Below are 20,773 nucleotides of genomic sequence, written 5' to 3'. Positions count from 1 at the left end.
ACTATATTCATAAGTAGCTAAGTAAAAATATGTGGCCTTTAAAATACATCAGCACATAACAGCTTTGTCAAATTCATTTTTCAAGTATTTATTGAACACCTGTTCTGTACCAGGCACTGTTGTAAGTGAATAAGTGGCTAACCAATCAGGTGAAGTACTTGCTCTCAGTGAGCTAACCAACTAATGAGTGGAGAGAGACAGTGAACAGTAAATATACATCAGGTTGTGATAAGATTTATTAAAAAATAATAAATAGGGTAAAGTCAATGGAGGTACAATTTTATATAGTGTAGTCTGGGAAGATCTCTTTGGTGAGATGACATTTCAGCAGAAACTTTAAGAAAGTGAAAGAATAAGCTCTAGAAATCGAAAGTCATTCCAGGCACAGCAAAGAGCAAGTTCAAAAGCAGTGAGGAAGAGGGTGCTTGGCTTGTTCAAGAAATGGCAGAGGAGCCAGCAAGTGTGGCAGAGTGAAAGTGGTAGCACACAGTCACAAATCACTGAAGACCATGACAAAGGTAACTCTTTTACTTTGAGTAATTGGAAGCCATTGAAGATTTTTAAGCAGAGCAGGAATAGTTACTGATTTCCTTCTCTATTAGTCCATTTCTGTTGCTTATAACAAAATACCTGGAACTGGGTAATTTGTAAGAAAACAAAATTTACTGCTTACAGTTTTAGAGACTAGGAAGTCCCAGTCCAGGGGACCCATCTGGTGAGACCCTTGGTGATGGTGACAGTGATGCAGGGGTCTCACATGGCATGGTAGAACAGACAGAGAACTACCACCTCATTCATTCATTCTTTTAAAGCCCTGAGAACCACGCCCATTATTCCAAGAATGGATCAATCCATTCACAAGGATACAGTCCTCATGATCCAATCACCTCTTTAAGGCCCCACATTTCAATTACCAAAATAGAATTTCCCACCCTCCTAACACTCTCACAGTGGGGGTTAAGTTTCTAATACATGGACTTTAGGGGACACAATTCAATCCAAGCCACTTTCTTAAACGGATCACTATAGTTACTGTGCTGAGAATATTCTATATATCGGACAAGGGTTGAAGCAAGGAGACTAGTTAGGAGGCAATCTCAGTAGTCCACAGGAGAAATGGTGGTGGTTAGGACAAAGATGATTAGGGTAGAAATGGTAAGAAGCAGACATGTAAAAGTGGAGTCCAGAGAATAGGTTAAAACTAAAGATATAAATTTGGAGTCATCAGCATATAAATATACTTAATGCATGGGATAAGATCACCTAGGGAGGGGGAGTGTAGGTAGAGATTAGACGAGGTGAGCCAAGAAGGTATAGGACAACAAAAAATCAAAAAGGCCTGTAGGCAATATACAGGAGTCACACCTCAGTGTTTGTAAGAGTCAAGCGGACTTTGAAGCTTTAGGAAGTTCATTGAAACCTTATTCAATTTAAGACTTCCTCCCCAGATCCATCTTGTATTAATTCTGAACTTCTTAGACAGTCCTAAAATAGACTTAACCTAGAGGCAGTGTCTGCCTATAAGTGGCAGATTTCTAGCAAACCAGGACATTGAAATAGGTTTCAAATAGTCAACAATTCCATGAATACATGGGGTCTTTTCCATGCATTCATAAAGTAGGCAAACATTTAGTAAAAATTTACTGAGAGCCTATTTTGCACAAGGAACTCTACTAGGATAAAAAGAAGACGACCTGTCATTCTAAATGTGATAAAGAATTGAATGAAGACTTTGGAAGTTCAAAAGAGAGGTCAGTTCCTAGGAAAGCCAAAGAAAGCAGCACTGAGGAAGTTGGCCTTAGAGAGGGATTAGGCAGAAAAGGGAAGAAAGCATATTCCAGATTGAAGAAAACATACAAGCAACTCTGTGGTGGGAAACACAAATCATGTTATAGCACTGAGGAAGTTGGCCTTAGAGAGGGATTAGGCAGAAAAGGGAAGAAACCATATTCCAGATTGAAGAAAACATACAAGCAACTCTGTGGTGGGAAACACAAATCATGTTATATAAAATCTGGAAAACAGTTTAAACTTGAGGCGTATAAGGGAAGAGAGGCAGAATATGATAGTGGGACCAGATTATGAATGGTCCTAAAAATACCATCCAGTGGAGAACTTGAGGCCTTTAAGCAATGTGGAACCAAGGGGCCAGTGAAGTTTTTTCAGCATTTCTCTAAAGCTAACTCAAGTGGCAAAATGCACAATTGATAGGAGACAGAGAGGCTGTTATTGTTACATATTTCCATACATATCCAGGGCTCACATGGACAGGGCCCAACAATCACAGGGGTAGTGGAAATGAAGAAGAGGGAACGAACAGATTAGACAGAGATTTGGGAGGTAGAATTGGCAGGATGTAGTTTCTAACTGAATATTTAACAGGGTCAAGAATGGGGCATACAGACCATGCAGCTGGCAAAGTCAGCCTAATGGTTTATTTTCCCACCCTGGCTGGATTTACTTTTCCTGCTACTGCAAAATAACACGGTCAAGTTAAATTATACAGAAGAAACGTGTGCTTTAATGAACAAAATTGCAGATATTTGTTCCATGAAAGTAGGTTAATAATGACAGAGACAATAATCAGTTATTAAAATTAGGAATAACACATGATATTTTGAAATAGAGAAGCAGCAACTCCTGGAAGGTCACAAAAAAATACATATTAATGAAAAACTCCCTTACATATAGAAAACCTATCAAATTCATCGGAAGTTATTTTGAAAATAAATTACGAGGAAATATATGCTTTAGGGTTCAATCACTTATATTTTCAGAATCATTCAGGAATCACAGAATCTATTTTTCAAACTAACCCATTGATAGTTTCCCTCAATCACTGGAGAACAATCTTTAGCTTATTCGCCCTACACCATACAGTCTTACAAAAGTATTGTCAGTCTTAAATTTAATACTTTCCCTGGGTCTAATAGACCTCTAAAAAAGTTTTTTGTGTTTATAAACTATTTACTTAAGACACTCTGTGGCTGAATTCAGTCAGTATGTTTGGTAAGGAAAACCCGAACTGTAATAAATTGGTGTGTCTAAGAGGATACTTCAGAAGGTTTGTGAAAACATAGTAGTAAAAGATACTGTCAGTCTTCCCAGGAACATTTTGAAGTACCACCTCTTATTGTGGCAAAGCCTTCTTAATCTGTTGTATCCCATCACATCCTCTTCATGCCAACTTTAACTCACTGGCAAGAATGGAAGTTTGTTTAGTCCATTTGTTTGCACTGCTTCCATCTGCATGATTGTTTATATTGAAACTGACCCTCAGTATCAAGAGTTTTACTTAAGTCATTATAATTTGGAGACAGCAGATATGATCATTCATAACGGTTCTATGGGAGAGGCCGTGGAGGAGGAGAAACACTACTGAACACTGAATTACTACTATAAGATTTTTTTTTTTAACATGAAATCGCAGTCCTGGGCTGGCCAGGTTAGCTCAGTTGCTTAGAGTGTGGTGCTGATAACCCCAAGGTCCGGGGTTCATTCCCATACCGCCAGCCACCAAAAAAAAAAAAGAAAGAAAGAAAGAAAAGGCAGTCCTTTATGTCTGAATAATGAATCTTGATAGGGCAATATGAGGACAGCTTTGAGGATGCTGTTGAATTCTTAATAGAGAAAGTGGTGAGTTTCTGGCACAGGTTCTTGGCCATAGATTGCCTTGCACTTTACAATAGATGCAGTAAGCCTATATGAAGAGCTGTTATTATTCACCATTCTCATAGAGCATTGGTAAAGAGAATCTGAACTCTTTAGAAAAATGTTACATACTACATAAAATATATTTTTCAAAATAATTAAACAACGTATTATATGTATTTCGCATATATCAGTATAAATTTGTTGGCATTCACTGAGCTAGTCACATTGACAGGTAGACTGGAGTTAAGAATATGATTTTTTAAAATTTGCAAAGGAGGTAATCTTTATGCAAATAATTGTATTAACTCTTACAGTCCAGCTTCAAATCAAAAAATATGTATTGAGTGTCTTCCATGTGCATTCATTAACATATTAGTTGCTCTCTGGGGAAAATTTTATGCAGCTTTAAAATATTAGCTCATTTATTATCAGATCAAAAATCAGTGGTAAGTCATAGCTCAACGTTTAATTAATTACGAGAATGTGCTATTGTTACATTACCTCTCAACATGGATACGGAATTTGCTAAAATTTAACCCAAATGAATTGGTCTTTTTTGTTATCATTTCTGTTGTTATATGCTGTGACCAGTCAGCTGATGAGGCTATGGACATAGGTTTAATCCCTAAATGAGCCAGCTGGCGTAGGCCAGATCTTTGGCCTAGACCCCATCCCCGTTCTGAGCTAACCATCTTACAAATGTCTGCTCTAATTCTCCAGGGTGACAGGGGTGAAAGATGGGTTAGTGAGAATCCACTGTGACTACTGAACTAACAAGTTAGTGCATGTCAGACTGATGGAGCAGTCACAGTGTTTCCTATATGGAGGGTAGCACCCAAAGTACGATTAACTCAGAAGAAATGACATGAGGCTTCTAGGAGGAGAAAATTGGGCCAGCAGCAGAGTTATTTTTAATTATTGAATAAGGTAACAGCTCAAATGCATATTTGTGAATAGTGACTCTTTGGTGTCTTATTTTTGTTGCTCTATTAGGTTCTTTTAAATATCTTTTATGTAATAGTCATACATGATCACAGTTTGAAGCTTCTGCTTTGTTCACACCTAGGTACTCCATGAGGAAACCACAATTCCAGGAACAGATTTGAAACTCTCCTACTTGAGTTCCAGAGCTGCAGGATATAAGTCAGTTCTCAAGATCACCATGACCCAGTCCATTATACCATTTAATTTAATGAAGGTTCATCTGATGGTAGCTGTAGTAGGAAGACTCTTTCAAAAGTGGTTTCCTGCCTCTCCAAACTTGGCCTATACTTTTATATGGGATAAAACAGATGCATATAATCAGAAAGTCTATGGTCTATCTGAAGCTGTTGGTGAGTTCCATATAAATCTTTTCTGTATTGAAAAAACTTTCTCCAAGTCATAACTATCATAAAATTAATATGATATAATTAATTTTATAATTAAATTATCATAAAATTAATTTTTCAGCCCATGGAAAATCATTGGATAAACAGAATGAGAAGGCAGTAAGGTTGTCGTAGGGAAATTATAAGCTGGCTGGTTTAGATCTACCATGGGAAAAGGAACACACTCCATTTGACAGGAAGAAGAAACTACCAGTTTTTCTGGCTGAAATTATATCTTAGAGGAATGCTCTGAATAAGATTTCAGGCTGTCAGATTCTTTTTTTTTTTCATGTTTTTTTTTTCCTTACTGTTTCACTTCCTTTTTTCATTTTCTTCTTTTCTTTATAACTTTCTCTCCCTAGCTTTCCTTATCCTTTTTTTTTTCGTTATCTGTAACTACTAATGTAGTTCCAACTCATAGTGATATTTAATAGGATATCAGACAACATTTGCATTCAAGAATTATTTCAGTTCTTTTGAGTAGAAAGAGCCAGTCAATTCAGCGGAATGACAATCTTAAAACATCAAACTTAAGTTGTTAAGTGAATGAATGGACAATACAAAGTCTGCCGTGCTGAGATAGGTAGGTAGGTAGATAGATGTAGGTGTAATATAGCTTCAAGCTCAAGTTCAGAACCTCAAAAACTAAAGTAACATGTTTTTGTTCTATGAGTTTTTGCCTGAAAATATAATAGACATTCTCTTGTGACATTGATATGTAATTTGGACTTGAATTCGTTCAAATCATTCAGATAGTTGCCACTTCTCCCTTCACTTTTTTCTAAATTTTAAAATCCATGTTTCGTTGTGAAATCTGAAAAGTTTTTCATTTGTGTTTTATTCATATTAACTTACTGCTAGTTTTGCTTATTCCTGACAATAACATCTAAATATAATGTCATAATCTGGCTTTTTTGTTGTTGTTGTATTGAACCTTACTTATCATAAGTATTTTCCATAATTAGATATGTAATTTGGACTTGAATTCGTTCAAATCATTCAGATAGTTGCCACTTCTCCCTTCACTTTTTTCTAAATTTTAAAATCCATGTTTCGTTGTGTAATCTGAAAAGTTTTTCATTTGTGTTTTATTCATATTAACTTACTGCTAGTTTTGCTTATTCCTGACAATAACATCTAAATATAATGTCATAAATCTGGCTTTTTTGTTGTTGTTGTATTGAACCTTACTTATCATAAGTATTTTCCATAATTAAACATCTCTAATTATTCAGATAGCAAACATTATTTTTATTTCTAGTGGTTATCATCTAATCACCATTTGGGGCTGACTTATCTGATCTAATTACTTAAACAGTTGCCCAACGCAGACTTCATTTTGTGCTGTGAACCCATGTGAAAGAGTGGTGTGGGGGAAAAAACACTCATTTTCTACTAAATCAATAGAAAATAATATTTGGAGATCATTTTTTTAAAAATATCACATGTGATCACATCTCCTTGTATAAAAATAAACTGCCCATTAAAAAGTAGAAATATCATATCAGAACACAATTGTGAAAAAGGCAATTTTTTCAAAGTAGTAAAATAAATTGCATTTCTGCTTATAGTTGAAATGATGAACTGTGATTTGTTTTGATTCCAGTGTCAGTTGGATATGAATATGAATCGTGTTTGGACCTGACTCTGTGGGAAAAGAGGACTGCCATTTTGCAAGGCTATGAATTAGATGCTTCCAATATGGGTGGCTGGACACTAGATAAACATCATGTATTGGATGTTCAGAACGGTAAGATCTTGTTCACAGACTTTTAATGATGCTGAACTTCAAACTGGATAGATTGCAGCAACATTTTATTCTGTGCATGCCGTAGGATTAGAGTTGATAGAAAAAAATAAAGATATATTTCTAAAGACTATCGAAGCCTAAAGCAGGAACTAACTTATAATACTCTTCTAATGAACTTTAAAATGTCATATATTCATCACAAAATAGTTTTTCCTTTAGAATGTAAGTGACTGACTTTGGTGCTACAGTGAAAGGTCTGTATTTGGGAATATTTAGCACAGGTTCATCTACAAGTGTCTAATTCTACAGTGAGTCAATGAATGTGATCCAGAGTAGTTTAGAAAGGTTTACCAAAAATGGAGGAAGGAGGATTTTTTTTTAAAGTAAAGAAAAAGTAAAAATCCATGTGACTTTACAATTCTAATAGATCTTTAAGTCTTAGGCAATTAGCCTATTCTGAGTATCTAGATTTTTGTTTTCAATTCTGCTTAGACTATACCTGAGAAATAAAATATTCTCCCACTCAAATAGGGCTACATAGACTGTTACTTGACTTTGTGAATATTAGGGAAAAAACAAATGAATAATCTGAGAAAAAAGCAAGAATCAAAAGTATTACTTGTAGCAGACCTGATAATATGACAAGTGAATATGCTCTGAAGAAACATGTTTCAGATATCACAAACCAAAGGAGATAAATTACTTGCAAAATATGACCAGCTTAATCTCATGAAAATATGATTTATGTTAAGCAAATTCCGTTAACTGTATTTGTAATATTTTGCCCACATACTATCTACCTCTCAGGTAATTTAAAGATGCTTTTCTGGAAAAGCAAAACCTTAAAGTAACCTACTTTAGCCTCCTATCCTAAACCATACTATGCTAGTAACTCTCTACTCTCCTTTTACAAGTAGCCAGAGAAGGAAATTTCACAGTCTTGGCAAAATAATCTAGCTTTTGACTTTGCAGAGGTTTTTTGGAAGGTTCAGAATGTTGAATTGAGCATGTAATATAAATAAATGCGTAACTGACTAATGGTCACTTTTTCAAATTAATGTTCTTCAATGTTTGTTCCTTTTAAAAAATATATTATGGGTGTTAGAGGAGATGCATTTTAAACCTTCCAAATGTATTCAGTTAAAGTAGTTTTCAAGCCACAGCTTGAAAATGCTAGTGCCTTATCTCTAGTAGATAATAGTACTGAGCAATTCAGTACTAAGAAGAAAAAAAGCATAGACAAACTCTTCACACCTTCACTATTTCATAGCAGCATTAAGCTGTACTCCCTTTCTAATTATGTCCTGGACATCAGATTGTAGTTCATTTTGTACCCCAGAAGGTTGGGAGCAGAAACAATATCAAGTGTCATGTGCACCTCACACGTTGGAGAAGTGGGACTTCTGACCCAAGGGGGATGTTCTATATGTTATCTCAGGGCTCCTGTAGAATCACCAGTGCTGTCTGAAGCAGTGGTAGTTTCAGTTATGTTAGTAACACAAGGAGTGGTCATGGTCTTTCAAAATGCAAAGCCATGCGCCAACCATGCTAGTAGCTGCTTGTGATTAAATTATTTAAAATTATATTTCACACATTTTGAACATATTTCTGTATTCCTTCAGAAGTCCTTTACAAACAGAACTGGGAGAAACCTCTCCAGATGCATTTTAGCTATAATGAGAATAGAGGGTAAAGTTCATAACCAATTAACTACAGGATTTCACCCAAGAGATGATGAACCAGTAGGGAGATACAAACAAAGAGCTCCAGGAAAGCTCATACCTCTTTAATTCACCACTGTTATGATACCCAACACTCGGTGTCATATCCAGGTGGATTAGGAAACTTCTAGATATTCTGTGTAGGTATGTATAATATAAACACACACACACACACACACACACACACATTCTAAACCAGAATAATACATAGTTAGCTTTTATTAAAATAGCAGATATAAAAACTGAACTACCCAAAATTCTGTCCTCTAAAAATGTTATAAATTATAAACTATATGTTATTTTAAAATGTGAAATGATTCAGAATTTTATCCCAGAACAGTTTGACTAAGTAGTGGCTTTCCAAAGTGACATGTGTCTAATTGAATAAACAAAGTGATTTGTACTCATGGCAAGGTGGATGTGCTATAGTAATATATTAAGGAAGAAGAGAAGGCAAAAGTTTAGACAGTGACGGGTGTTTATGCAGACACCCTGAAACATGGAAATAAATATTCTAATGTTCATCTTTTTATTCTGCTGTAATGGAGGAGAATCATGAAGGGCCAATCGTTCAAAGTAATGACTGAATAAATCAGGTACAGTAGAACAGTAAGCTGACTTGTAGGATTCTTCTGATGAAAATTACAGAATTGGCTCTTATAGGAAATTATAGTTCCATAATTGTCAAATAATGCAATCACAGAAAGAAGAATCCGAGGTATCATTAATGTATTCTTTGAATATTCAAGACAAAAAATGCATTTCATCTCTTGTTATGATTCAGTTTATTTAGATTATTTTTTCTTAAATTTGAATAAAACTGTTTTATCTTTCCTGATTTCCTTATGGAAATTTTCTGTGATTATTATATCACTCAAATAGCAAAGCATTAAAAAAGTAATCATAGAATGCACCTAAAGTGTGCTGAACTGTAAGAGGAATGTGATTATTCTGGTCTCTTCTTCATTGTAAAATTATCCCAAAGTGGGGGAAAAAACATTTTCTCAAGCTTCCTGTTTGTACCTTCATGGGATTATTCTTTTAACAGTATATCTGCTAAGAAATATAGTCATTAGCTCTGAAAACTGCTTTGAAATGTAGAACATCTAATAAATATATGCAGCTCCAAAGTCAAAGCAGCAGACAGTTTATACAGATAATAACACATTGAGAAGTGTCATAAAATATGCATGGAAAAACCGCAACTGACCATCCAGTGTATATCAGGCCAAAATGGAGCCCTGGATCTATATATATAGTAACGGTAAAATGAATAAAATTAGACTCTCCACTCAAATCTAGTTCCTAACTATGAAAATATTTAATATTCATTTGGAATTTTTTCTCAGATCTTCATTGAAGACCATAAAGGAGTGAACTGAATTTTTGTCTTTGTAAAATTATTTGTACTTTCATGCCTTAAGGCAGAATTCACTTTAAATAATAAACTGACCTTCTACAACAGTCCTGTTGACATTTTAAATAACTGCGTGTATATGCACTCATATCAGATGAGAGTGTAAGCAACAGTATAGTAGAGTTAAAGTAAGTCTCTATTATAATTAACAGCTTAGCAGGTTTAATATACATTTTCTAACTTACTTTTCCATAAAGTATTTTTAACTTTTTAAAAATTATGATCAATTTATAAGAAAGAAATTTATATTACTGTTTCATATTTTTATTAATTGGATTAATATATAATATTTTCAACATTGATTAACGATTAGGCAAACTTGTTATTTTCTAGAGAACATTATGAAGACCATGATTCTCAAACTTGGTTGCACGTTAAAATCACCTGGAGAGTTTTTTAAAATTTCAGTGCTCAGGCTGCACCCCAGACCAATTAAATCAGAATCTCTTGGGATGAGAAACACACATCAGTATTTTTACAGCTCCCCAGGCAGTTCCAATATATAGCCAAGATTGAGAATCACTAACGTTGAGAATTTGGGCTTTTAATTTTCTTGCTAGTCCTTTGTTCCTCTTACCAGACTTTCTTTAAATTTATAACAGACAGCACATTTTGTATCCTGCGTACTTTATCATTTAACATTTTACACTAGGTAATTGAATAGAACTTTAAATAAAAGTTTCCCAGTCCAAATAGAAAAGGCCCTAAATTGTAGTGAGAGCTATAGTAAACATGTTTACTTTTCATCTTTATATTTTTTATCATAAGAAAAATATGTTTTATTTCTTCTAGGTATACTGTACAAGGGAAATGGGGAAAATCAGTTTATCTCCCAACAGCCACCAGTTGTCAGTAGTATCATGGGCAATGGACGAAGACGCAGCATCTCATGCCCAAGTTGCAATGGTCAAGCTGATGGTAATAAACTATTAGCCCCAGTTGCATTAGCTTGTGGGATCGATGGCAGTCTGTATGTAGGGGATTTCAACTATGTTCGGCGGATATTCCCTTCTGGAAATGTAACAAGTGTTTTAGAACTAAGGTATGTCTTTCCCTAAGTTGGGATTTTAATCAAAGCTAAACATGCCTTTTTTAAAACATGTTGAATGTGATGTACTAATTTATTTATTTAAACGTACCTTTCCAATGTTTAAAATTCTCCCTAGAAAGAAGTCAGTTCTTCGTTAAAGTTAGAAGTACAATACATATATTGTACCATAAATGTTTAAATGAGTATAAAGTCACCTAATGTATAAAATGCCTCACTGATTCCAGTGAATTTTCTATGCACTAAGAGGACAGAACTTATTTTTATCAATCTTTTTAGTTTTCTTTAGAATAACCCAGTGATATAAGTGTTGCTGTTTTATCTTACAGTGGTAAAATTAAAACAAAATATTTTCCTACAATATGATAGTAGATACACAAAGGCTACAACTTTAACTAGAGTATTGGATCTTCAAGTTGGATTAACCTATTAGCCATAATGCCAATAGTGAAAGTAATATATTGTTGTCTTTGCTTTGTTTATTAAAGTGAGATTATCAAAATCATCCTATTCTGTAAGTTATTTGATAAGCCTTGACCTACAAAATTCATTTTCAGTGTTATTTCTGCTTAAGTTGGCAACTTTCTGTATAAATAACTAAAAAACACAGTATTTAACTCTTTATATTTTTTCTAACTGTGCTTTTTTTTTTTTTTTACCTCTTTTATCTGCTTCCACCAAGAAATAAAGATTTTAGACATAGGTAAGCATCTTGCTTAAAGGTTATTGTATATTTTCAAATGTCCTTTTTACATTTCAACGTGACTCTCAAATTGTTTTCTAATAACATTTCATTATGAGAGAGGAAACTTAGTATCACAGTACATCTAACGAATTAAAACTGCTTAATTAAACTATTATTATACAATCTATTGCAAATTATATTATATGATATAATTTGAGAAATATTTTCAAGTTGGTTCATAAAATAAATTTTGTTACAATAAAGTATTATAATGACGGGTGGCGAGTTGGTTAGAACGTGGTACTGATAATACCAAGGTCCAGGGTTCAATCCCTGTACCAGCCAGCTACCAAAAAAAAGATTATAATGAATATCTCTACATAACAAAAAAAAATTTCTAAGGTTCAATTACTGACTCACATAATCTAAGCAATATTAAATAGAACAAAATTTGAAGGACAGTAAAAAAGTTTAGAAATCCTATATAGCTTGACCAATATGCAGAGCAGATCATGTTTTATTGGGCCCAAAGCCCATTCAACTTGAGAGATGCTGTTTAAGAAAAAGAATCTAAAAATGTTTTATTTTGGCAAATTTTTTAAAAAACATGATCACATGAACATATTGCCAGGGCTCTTCACTGTGCTTGGAAGGGACCCACACAAGTAAGGGGCCCTAAAGCCTAAGCTTTATTAGCTTCCTGGTAAAATCATTTCTGCGTGAAGTTTATATTTTCCTAAAGTAAGAGAATTACTAGATTGAAGAAGTAATGTTTTCATTGCCGTTATGACAGAGGAAAAGACTTTCTCTCTGCATGAAGTTTATATTTTCCTAAAGTAAGAATTACTAGATTGAAGAAGTAATGTTTTCATTGCCGTTATGACAGAGGAAAAGACTTTCTTCAAAGCTAAGGATGAATATAGTTGAAGCAAATACATAGGCTCAAAAGTTTTTCATATTCTTTTTGCTTCGTGTGCTTAGCTAGAAAAGGTATAGAAAAGGCTTGTAAGGATACTTTTGACTGAAAAACTTTTGTCAACAGCAAAAAAAGGGAAACCACCCTTTTTGTTTTAAAGCAAAGCTAGCAAAAGGAAGACAGGTTGGACATGCCAAATCTAGTTTGGCCATTAAAATAGCTAATGAAATTATATCAAATTGAAAAATTAGCAATAGTTTATGTGAGATCCTTTAGATGAATAAATCAACATAACCTATTTAAACTGTTGTGTAGAGATTGAGGACTAGTGAATAAAAACCAAAGTTCTACCGAAAGATGGATAGCTGTTGCATATCAGAATGACCAGGTATGATCCCACGAACCTTTTCCTGAGATCCCCTATTGACCTGTACTTTCAGCTGCTAGCTCAGTCACATGCTAACATTAACGCTAAATCTCCCCAGACAACTGAGCATGCAAAGCTCTATATTAGCCATCACAGCAGAATATCAAAATTTTTCTGGCCTTGCTCTCTTGGTAGCTGTGGAGAAAAGAGGAAAGACAAACAGGTATGTACGCCAGCTAAATGTGAAAGTGCTGCAGGCAATGCAGAAAAAACTGTCAAAGCAGCTACCTGTTAACAAGCTAGCCCGTTACATGCCAGGCACAGGGCCAGATGTTTTATGTATATTGTTGCAGATCCACACAACAATCCTTCAAGGTACAGATGAGATAATTGAGGCTCAAGGACGTTACATATCTTCCCCAGGATACATAACTAAGAAATGGGGAGCAGAAATTTGAACCACTCTAAAAGGCGTTTTCTTTCCACTGTACCACACAATGAGTTTTTATGTATCCAAATGGCTAGGTTTCCATGGGGTGATCCCTTAAATATGCAAAAAGCTTGACTTATTTCAGAATCATTTGATAAATTACTTGCATTTATAATCTCTTTCTCGGGGAAAAAAAATCTATGAGGTTAGAGCTACATTATTAGTAGTAATACCTTAATATAAACTAATTATGTACTAACTCATGATGTTTGGCAGTGATACTCATTTTAATCCCTCTCTCATGACCCTCTTTAACCTTCTCTGCATATCATTCTGACTAAATTTGGGCTTCTGCATTTCTTTTGTGTACCATGCATGTAAAGTACACTGTTGGGTTTTATATTGATATTCATCTGTATTAAATCAGTCAGTATTAACTGATCGCTTACATGTGCTAATCACTTTGACAAATAGTAATATAAGACAAAATACCTGCTCTCAGAACACACAGTCTAGTAGGGGAAACAAGGTATATATGTGACAAACTAAATAACATTATCAGTGTCATTCATTGATACTTAATCTAATGGCTTATGAGAGTAATTCTGTGGAGGAAGAGATTACTGGGAGATGGGAGTATGGTAAGAAAAAGTTTCCTGGAAGGTTTGATAACTGAGCTAGGTCTAAAAATGGAGTCTGCTTACACAGAACAGCAAAGAAAGGAGGGTAGTCATGGNAGCTAGGTCTAAAAATGGAGTCTGCTTACACAGAACAGCAAAGAAAGGAGGGTAGTCATGGAGGGAGGGTTTATATAGCCAGCAAAGTTACTGGGATCTGGGAAAGAAATAAACAAGACACGTTCCAGAAGTAATCAGATCCACCCGAATAGAGCAGGGGGTTTATGTTGGTAATGGGAGATACAGGTAGAAAGGCTGGTTAGGGTTAGATTGCTTAGGGTTTGAGTACTCTAAGGAATTACTATTCTATCCTATAGGATAACAGAGACAGGATCTTGAACAAGAGACAGGATCCTAACCATTTTAGGATCTTGAACAAGATCGTGGAATACTCAAGTGGCCTTTAGGAATACTAATCTAGTATAAGTGTTCAGGATGACTTGAAGATCAATTATAGCTGTTGCACTATAAACCATGGATGTTAGGTGCCTAAAATAGGATGGCTAATGGTGAAGAGCTAGGTCTAAAAATGGAGTCTGCTTACACAGAACAGCAAAGAAAGGAGGGTAGTCATGGGGGGAGGGTTTATATAGCCAGCAAAGTTACTGGGATCTGGGAAAGAAATAAACAAGACACGTTCCAGAAGTAATCAGATCCACCCGAATAGAGCAGGGGGTTTATGTTGGTAATGGGAGATACAGGTAGAAAGGCTGGTTAGGGTTAGATTGCTTAGGGTTTGAGTACTCTAAGGAATTACTATTCTATCCTATAGGATAACAGAGACAGGATCTTGAACAAGAGACAGGATCCTAACCATTTTAGGATCTTGAACAAGATCGTGGAATACTCAAGTGGCCTTTAGGAATACTAATCTAGTATCAGTGTTCAGGATGACTTGAAGATCAATTGTAGCTGTTGCACTATAAACCATGGATGTTAGGTGCCTAAAATAGGATGGCTAATGGTGAGGGAAATCAACCAGTGAAATGAAGGAAGGCGGAGGATGGAGAGGCTGTACGTGGGTGATAAGAAAGAGGAAGGTGTAGGAAACGTGCAAGGTTTTTGAGCCCGAATTATCAAACAGATGATGACATCAGGGATAAAAATAGGGACTTAGTTTGCTTGATAACTAATTAATAAAAACTGACTTAATAAAACCAACAAATTTCAACTTATCTTACTTTTTTACTGGTTAATAAGATCCTGCGTGGCTTTCTCCTTATTCTCACTTTCCACGTAACATAAAAGTCATGACAGTCTTTGTAACAGATGATAAGGAAAAAAAGAAATAGAAAAAAAATGTGTCTAACTCTATAAAAATGAACAGTTGTTAGTTGTTAATAAGTAAAATTTTTAAATGCATGCTTCCGATTCTGTAAACAGTCTTTGATTGAACTAATGAGGCAATAAAAATATTGAATAAAAAACAAACATAAAAACACAGTCTTATTATTTTGAAATTCAGAGAGTATTGTTATACCAAATTAATAAGTATTTCCAGAATATTACATAAAATAAATGTCTTTAGCCTTTATGAATAGGTATAAATACTACACAACCAACATATTAAATTTTTTACATCAACGCAGGCATCTAAAATGCTTTAAAAATATGTTTCTCTTGGATATGCTGAACATTACCCCCTATGATATTTATATTAGTTTGTTAATAAATCCCTTTAACAGGTAGTAAGTTTTAGCTCATCCCTCTTCCAATTCTTAAAAATTCCAAACTAAAAAACTTTAATTAACTAATACCAGCCAAGGGGCATTTAAACATGTAGGACCAAAACTCAACTTTGTGAATTTTATATTACCAATTAAAGGATCAAAGAGAATGTCAATCCATAGATCTGTGAATTTAAATCAATTAAAGTTTAGATATAAAATTTTAAAAACTTGATTCATCACTCCTCATTGACTTAATATTTAAAAATCAAGTAGGCAAAGAAACACTATATTCCACTTCCTGTTTGCAATAATCCAAGACAGTCTTTTGGTTACCTAAAATAGGCAGTATTACCTTTATACATAAATATAATTTGTTATGCTTCTTCAGAAGCATATGCTTTGTGTTCTAAGGTCTATGGCACAATTTCCAATTAAAAAGATAAACGTACTAATAATGACTCTTCTGTGGCTTGTTCTTTGCGAATATTTCTCTAGTCTGAGAAGACTGAATTATGACAAAATAAATGAACAGATGCCACCTGCACTCACCAGTGGGTCTGTGTCTAATTGAATAAGACTGTAGAGAAGATGGCTTGATAAATGTGATGATGTAGCCAATTCAGGATGAATTAAGAATCAAGGTGCAATATACTAAAGGTTCTTAACTTGATCTCAGTTTCTTTGGTGTTGCTGCTTTTAGTCAAAATTATAATGTTATTTTAAACCTTTCAAAGAAAGGGCAAAATCTCAGACAGTCAATCACACAGGAATGCTGTTGTGCTCCTCCTACGGCTGAACAGAGATTTCCCCAAACCATGCATTTTGTAAATCCCTGCACTCCAGCTGCCAGCTGCAGATTGTTTTCAGTCATTGTAGCCTCACGTTTTTGCAGTAGATAAATTACTGATCTAAAAACTCACCACTCATTTGTACCAACACACCCCTCTTTAGCACTTTGGCTTTTGGAGGTTGCAAAGCAAGTGCTAGCTCACCCTGTCAGGAAATTCTCCATGCTTAAATTAGGTGACCTTGAATCCCAGTCTTACCGCATGTATATGATTCAGAGCTTCTCTGCCACCAGTCTGTCAACCCAGAATTTCCAAACTCACTTTTTTTTCCTTGTAGTGCTTTAGTTCTATCTCTTGTCTCATTTAAGAGAGGCCAGGATCTAAGAACCAGCTCTTATTTGCCATGCTAGGCTGCACTGCAAGGAATTTATGCAGTTCTCATTTCTTACCATTCTGAGGGGAATATTTCCAGAGGCTAATTCTCTTCTCTAGGACCACATACTCCTCCACATTTGTTCTTCTGGACAATAGATTTGTGTACAAAATTAGAGCTTTCATTTGGCAGACATTTTTAAGGCTATTGACATATGTTGCTTGATTTAGAAATTTCTGTGTCTTCAAGGAAGGAGATGCTTCGGGACAGAAAACAAGCAAATATAAGCTCTGCTTTGAACATTCTCTCATTACTACCCTATTGGAATAAAACTAATGCCAATAGAGGGAAAGCTTATGATTTGAATGTCCACTGGTTTTGCTCCAAGAAAAGTAGTGTCCCACAGCTAAAGAATGTGCCACCACCACTCAAGCAGCCACCTCAAAAATCTGTTTCTTTCTCAAAATAAGGGAACAAATAATCATGCATGAAGAAGTATACATGAGTCATTTACCTTTATTATCATTACTCTTGAAATAATTTAAAGTGGATCTTTTAAGATGAGTCTGCATTATTTTAATAGTTTAGGATATTATAAACTGCTGTTATGACAGCAGAAATAAGGAAACAAATTTGAACCTATCCAAATTTAGAGAATTTTTTTCTTTTTTAACATTTTCAGAAAGCAAGCTGTACTTTAGTTAGCTAACAGTAATTACTGCATTTATACACTTTGTAGAGTCATGAGGCAAAAGACAGATTGCAATGTAAAAGAAGACATGACAAAAGCAAATAATAATAGTTAATTCCTTCTGAGTATTATGTGCTAGGCTCTGTTCTAAGGATTTTAAATGTATTAGTTCATGTAATTCTGTCAGCATTCTATGAAATGTGTATTATTATCATGTAAGGAATCTGAAGCACAGATGAGTTAGGTAACTTGCCCAAGATCACACGTTTAGTAAGTGATGAAGCTAGGATTCAAACCCAGGCAATCTAGTCCAGAACTCATGCTCATAGATGTATAACTGTCAAAAAAATTTTTTTAAAGTATGTGTGTGTGTGTGTGTGTATAATCTCATAATCAACCCCAGGCAATCTAGTCCAGAACTCATGCTCATAGATGTATAACTGTCAAAAAAATTTTTTTAGAGTATGTGTGTGTGTGTGTGTGTGTGTGTATAATCTCATAATCAACTATACAACTGTTCTCTCAATTACTACATAATCAGGGAGAGATAGGAAAAACTAGAGAAATCTCCCCAGTGTCATATCTTCCAAAATAGATCCATCTTGAGTTGCAACTCTGTCACCAACTATGTATACCTAAAAAACCAGCTCTGTCAATATCAGACTGTTCATAGAAAAAAAACCTCTGTAAAATTGCTCTGAGTGTTACATTGATATGTAGCTCTTCCCTGCATTGCAAAGTAATAAACTACCACATTAAGAAATATAATATATCTTGCTACATTTAAAATTATAGGCATCAATTTAGGAAAATGACATAATAACACTTAGCATGGCAAGTTGATCGTTTGGTATAACCCAATAGTTCTGAAATGTTTTTATTCCATAATGACTTGCATGTCTTTATGAGTTCTTCGTATCACTTTTTACTGTTTCGTACATATTTACATACTCAAGACCTCTTGCTCTAATATGTCTCTTGTCACTAAAAGATATTAAAGGCTGGAAAGGAGACCCAAACAGTGAAGATGTTCAGGCCTTTGTGGGTCTCTGTATTTCTCTGTATACCAACATCACAGCCATAGAGCTCTTTAGGGCTCCAGAAGGTCTCTACAGTAGACTCCATGTGTGATCTGCTGTCCCCTCTAACAATTGAGAAACACTAGTGTAGACTATACCCAGTTATTTTAAAGATTGAATCTCTTATAGGAGCAATAAAATACATACATTCAGCACTTAAAAGGAAGAGCATTAAATAATGAGAATTGTTTCATTAGTACCTAACTTCATAAGTAATGAGAAAACTAGTACACTACTATTACAATAAAACTCTTCATACAGAGTTGGGTTTATACTATATATTTTAGATGTTCACATATAAAATAAATGGAAACAAGCATATAACTGTGTGTGTGTGTTTCTGTCTGTGTGTCTGTGAAGAGAGAGAGAGAAAATGAGAATGAATTAGTAAAACCAAGCTTGTCATCGAAAGATACATGGAATCTGGCAGATTCCTATCAGTTGACATCTTTGTTGGGACACCAAATCATTTAAACGGTTTTTAGATTTCTCCTTTCAGAAGGAAATCTTTGCACATGGTTCAAAATTGCATTAATTCTTAAGAATGTGATGTCGAGTGTTTGTAAGGAGATTAACTTTTAAATTCCGAATGTATGACATAATTTGTTCTTTCATAATGCTGGTCTTATTTTTTACAGGTAATGGGACGTGATAGGTTTTACATTTGCATTACTTTATATTTATAAAATTGAGGCATTACATTTTGTGAACAAATATCTGTATCTCACCAAATTTATAGACACGTTTCAGAGCAGCTCTGTTTATAAACTTTAAAAATAAAACTAATGGATCTAGCATTCTGACTTACTGCATCAGGCCACCAACTGAGACTGCCTCCTACACTTGAATGACCTCATTTTAGTATTTAATGCCGCAGCTCAGGACAAACATTATAACTTTTCCAGATTATGGTAGAGCAATTAAGACAGACACAATATGACATTTTTTCAGGGTGAGGTATTCAGTTTGAAAGGATAATTCCCCATGATGAGGTATCAGTGAAATCGGTAGTGTATTATACTTCACTGAAGAATTTGATAGACACCATTCACCTAGAATAAACTTTATGTCTGTCACTCAAGAGCAATTTATTAATGGCTTTGCATTGAGCCAGAAAAATTTAGAGAACTCGCTTCTTTGTTTTAGGCTACAAGCACATTGCCTTCTACAGGTAATTATTTTTAAGATGGCTGTTAATAAATTGTTGAATCTTCAGAATCAAGAATCAGGCGAGGAAGGAAAACAGTAATATCAGAAAATTGCTACCAGTGATAACATTCTTTTAAGTCATTATTAAATATACTGTTCATTTTCCAGTCCTGGATAATGGATTCCAGTTTATATTCCGTTTCTCGTGATGTGTTTTATTTTACGTTTAATTTCCTTCTGTGTATCAGGAATAACTCTCTTGTGATGTTTATATATGATCCTTTTTACAGCAGNCTAGAATAAACTTTATGTCTGTCACTCAAGAGCAATTTATTAATGGCTTTGCATTGAGCCAAAAAAATTTAGAGAACTCGCTTCTTTGTTTTAGGCTACAAGCACATTGCCTTCTACAGGTAATTATTTTTAAGATGGCTATTAATAAATTGTTGAATCTTCAGAATCAAGAATCAGGCGAGGAAGGAAAACAGTAATATCAGAAATTCACATTCTACCAGTGATCACATTCTTTTAAGTCATTATTAAATATACTGTTCATTTTCCAGTCCTGGATAATGGATTCCGGTTTATATTCCGTTTCTCGTGATGTGTTTTATTTTACATTCAATGTCCTTCTGTGTATCAGGAATAACTCTCTTGTGATGTTTATATATGATCCTTTTTACAGCAGCAACCCAGCTCATAGATACTACCTTGCAACTGATCCAGTCACAGGAGATTTGTACGTTTCCGACACTAACACCCGCAGAATTTATCGCCCAAAGTCACTTACGGGTGCAAAAGACTTGACCAAAAATGCTGAAGTGGTCGCAGGGACAGGGGAGCAGTGCCTTCCATTTGATGAAGCCAGATGTGGTGATGGAGGGAAGGCTGTGGAAGCAACACTCATGAGTCCCAAAGGTACTGGCAGTTATCAATTTGAGGATTTCTTTTTATAAAAAAAAAAAAAAAAAAAAAAAAAAAAAAATCG

The 20,773-nt window shown here is 34.7% G+C and overlaps 1 protein-coding gene across 1 annotated transcript in view; it reads left to right on the top strand.

Annotated features, from left to right (window-relative positions):
• The window catches only part of LOC103604559 (teneurin-3-like), a 90,196-nt gene that overhangs the window by 66,264 nt on the left and 3,159 nt on the right, over window positions 1-20,773 (top strand). Inside the window, 5 exon segments of the mRNA XM_008589133.1 lie at window positions 4,721-4,988; window positions 6,631-6,774; window positions 10,705-10,954; window positions 11,643-11,663; window positions 20,471-20,703. Of these exon segments, the coding sequence (XP_008587355.1) occupies window positions 4,721-4,988; window positions 6,631-6,774; window positions 10,705-10,954; window positions 11,643-11,663; window positions 20,471-20,703 (916 nt within the window).

The sequence above is a fragment of the Galeopterus variegatus genome, unplaced genomic scaffold, assembly GCF_000696425.1.
Source record: "Galeopterus variegatus unplaced genomic scaffold, G_variegatus-3.0.2 Scaffold5232, whole genome shotgun sequence".
In the NCBI taxonomy this organism is placed as follows: domain Eukaryota; kingdom Metazoa; phylum Chordata; class Mammalia; order Dermoptera; family Cynocephalidae; genus Galeopterus; species Galeopterus variegatus.
Note: the sequence above shows the minus strand (reverse complement) of the source record. Positions and strands in the feature narration are given on the sequence as shown.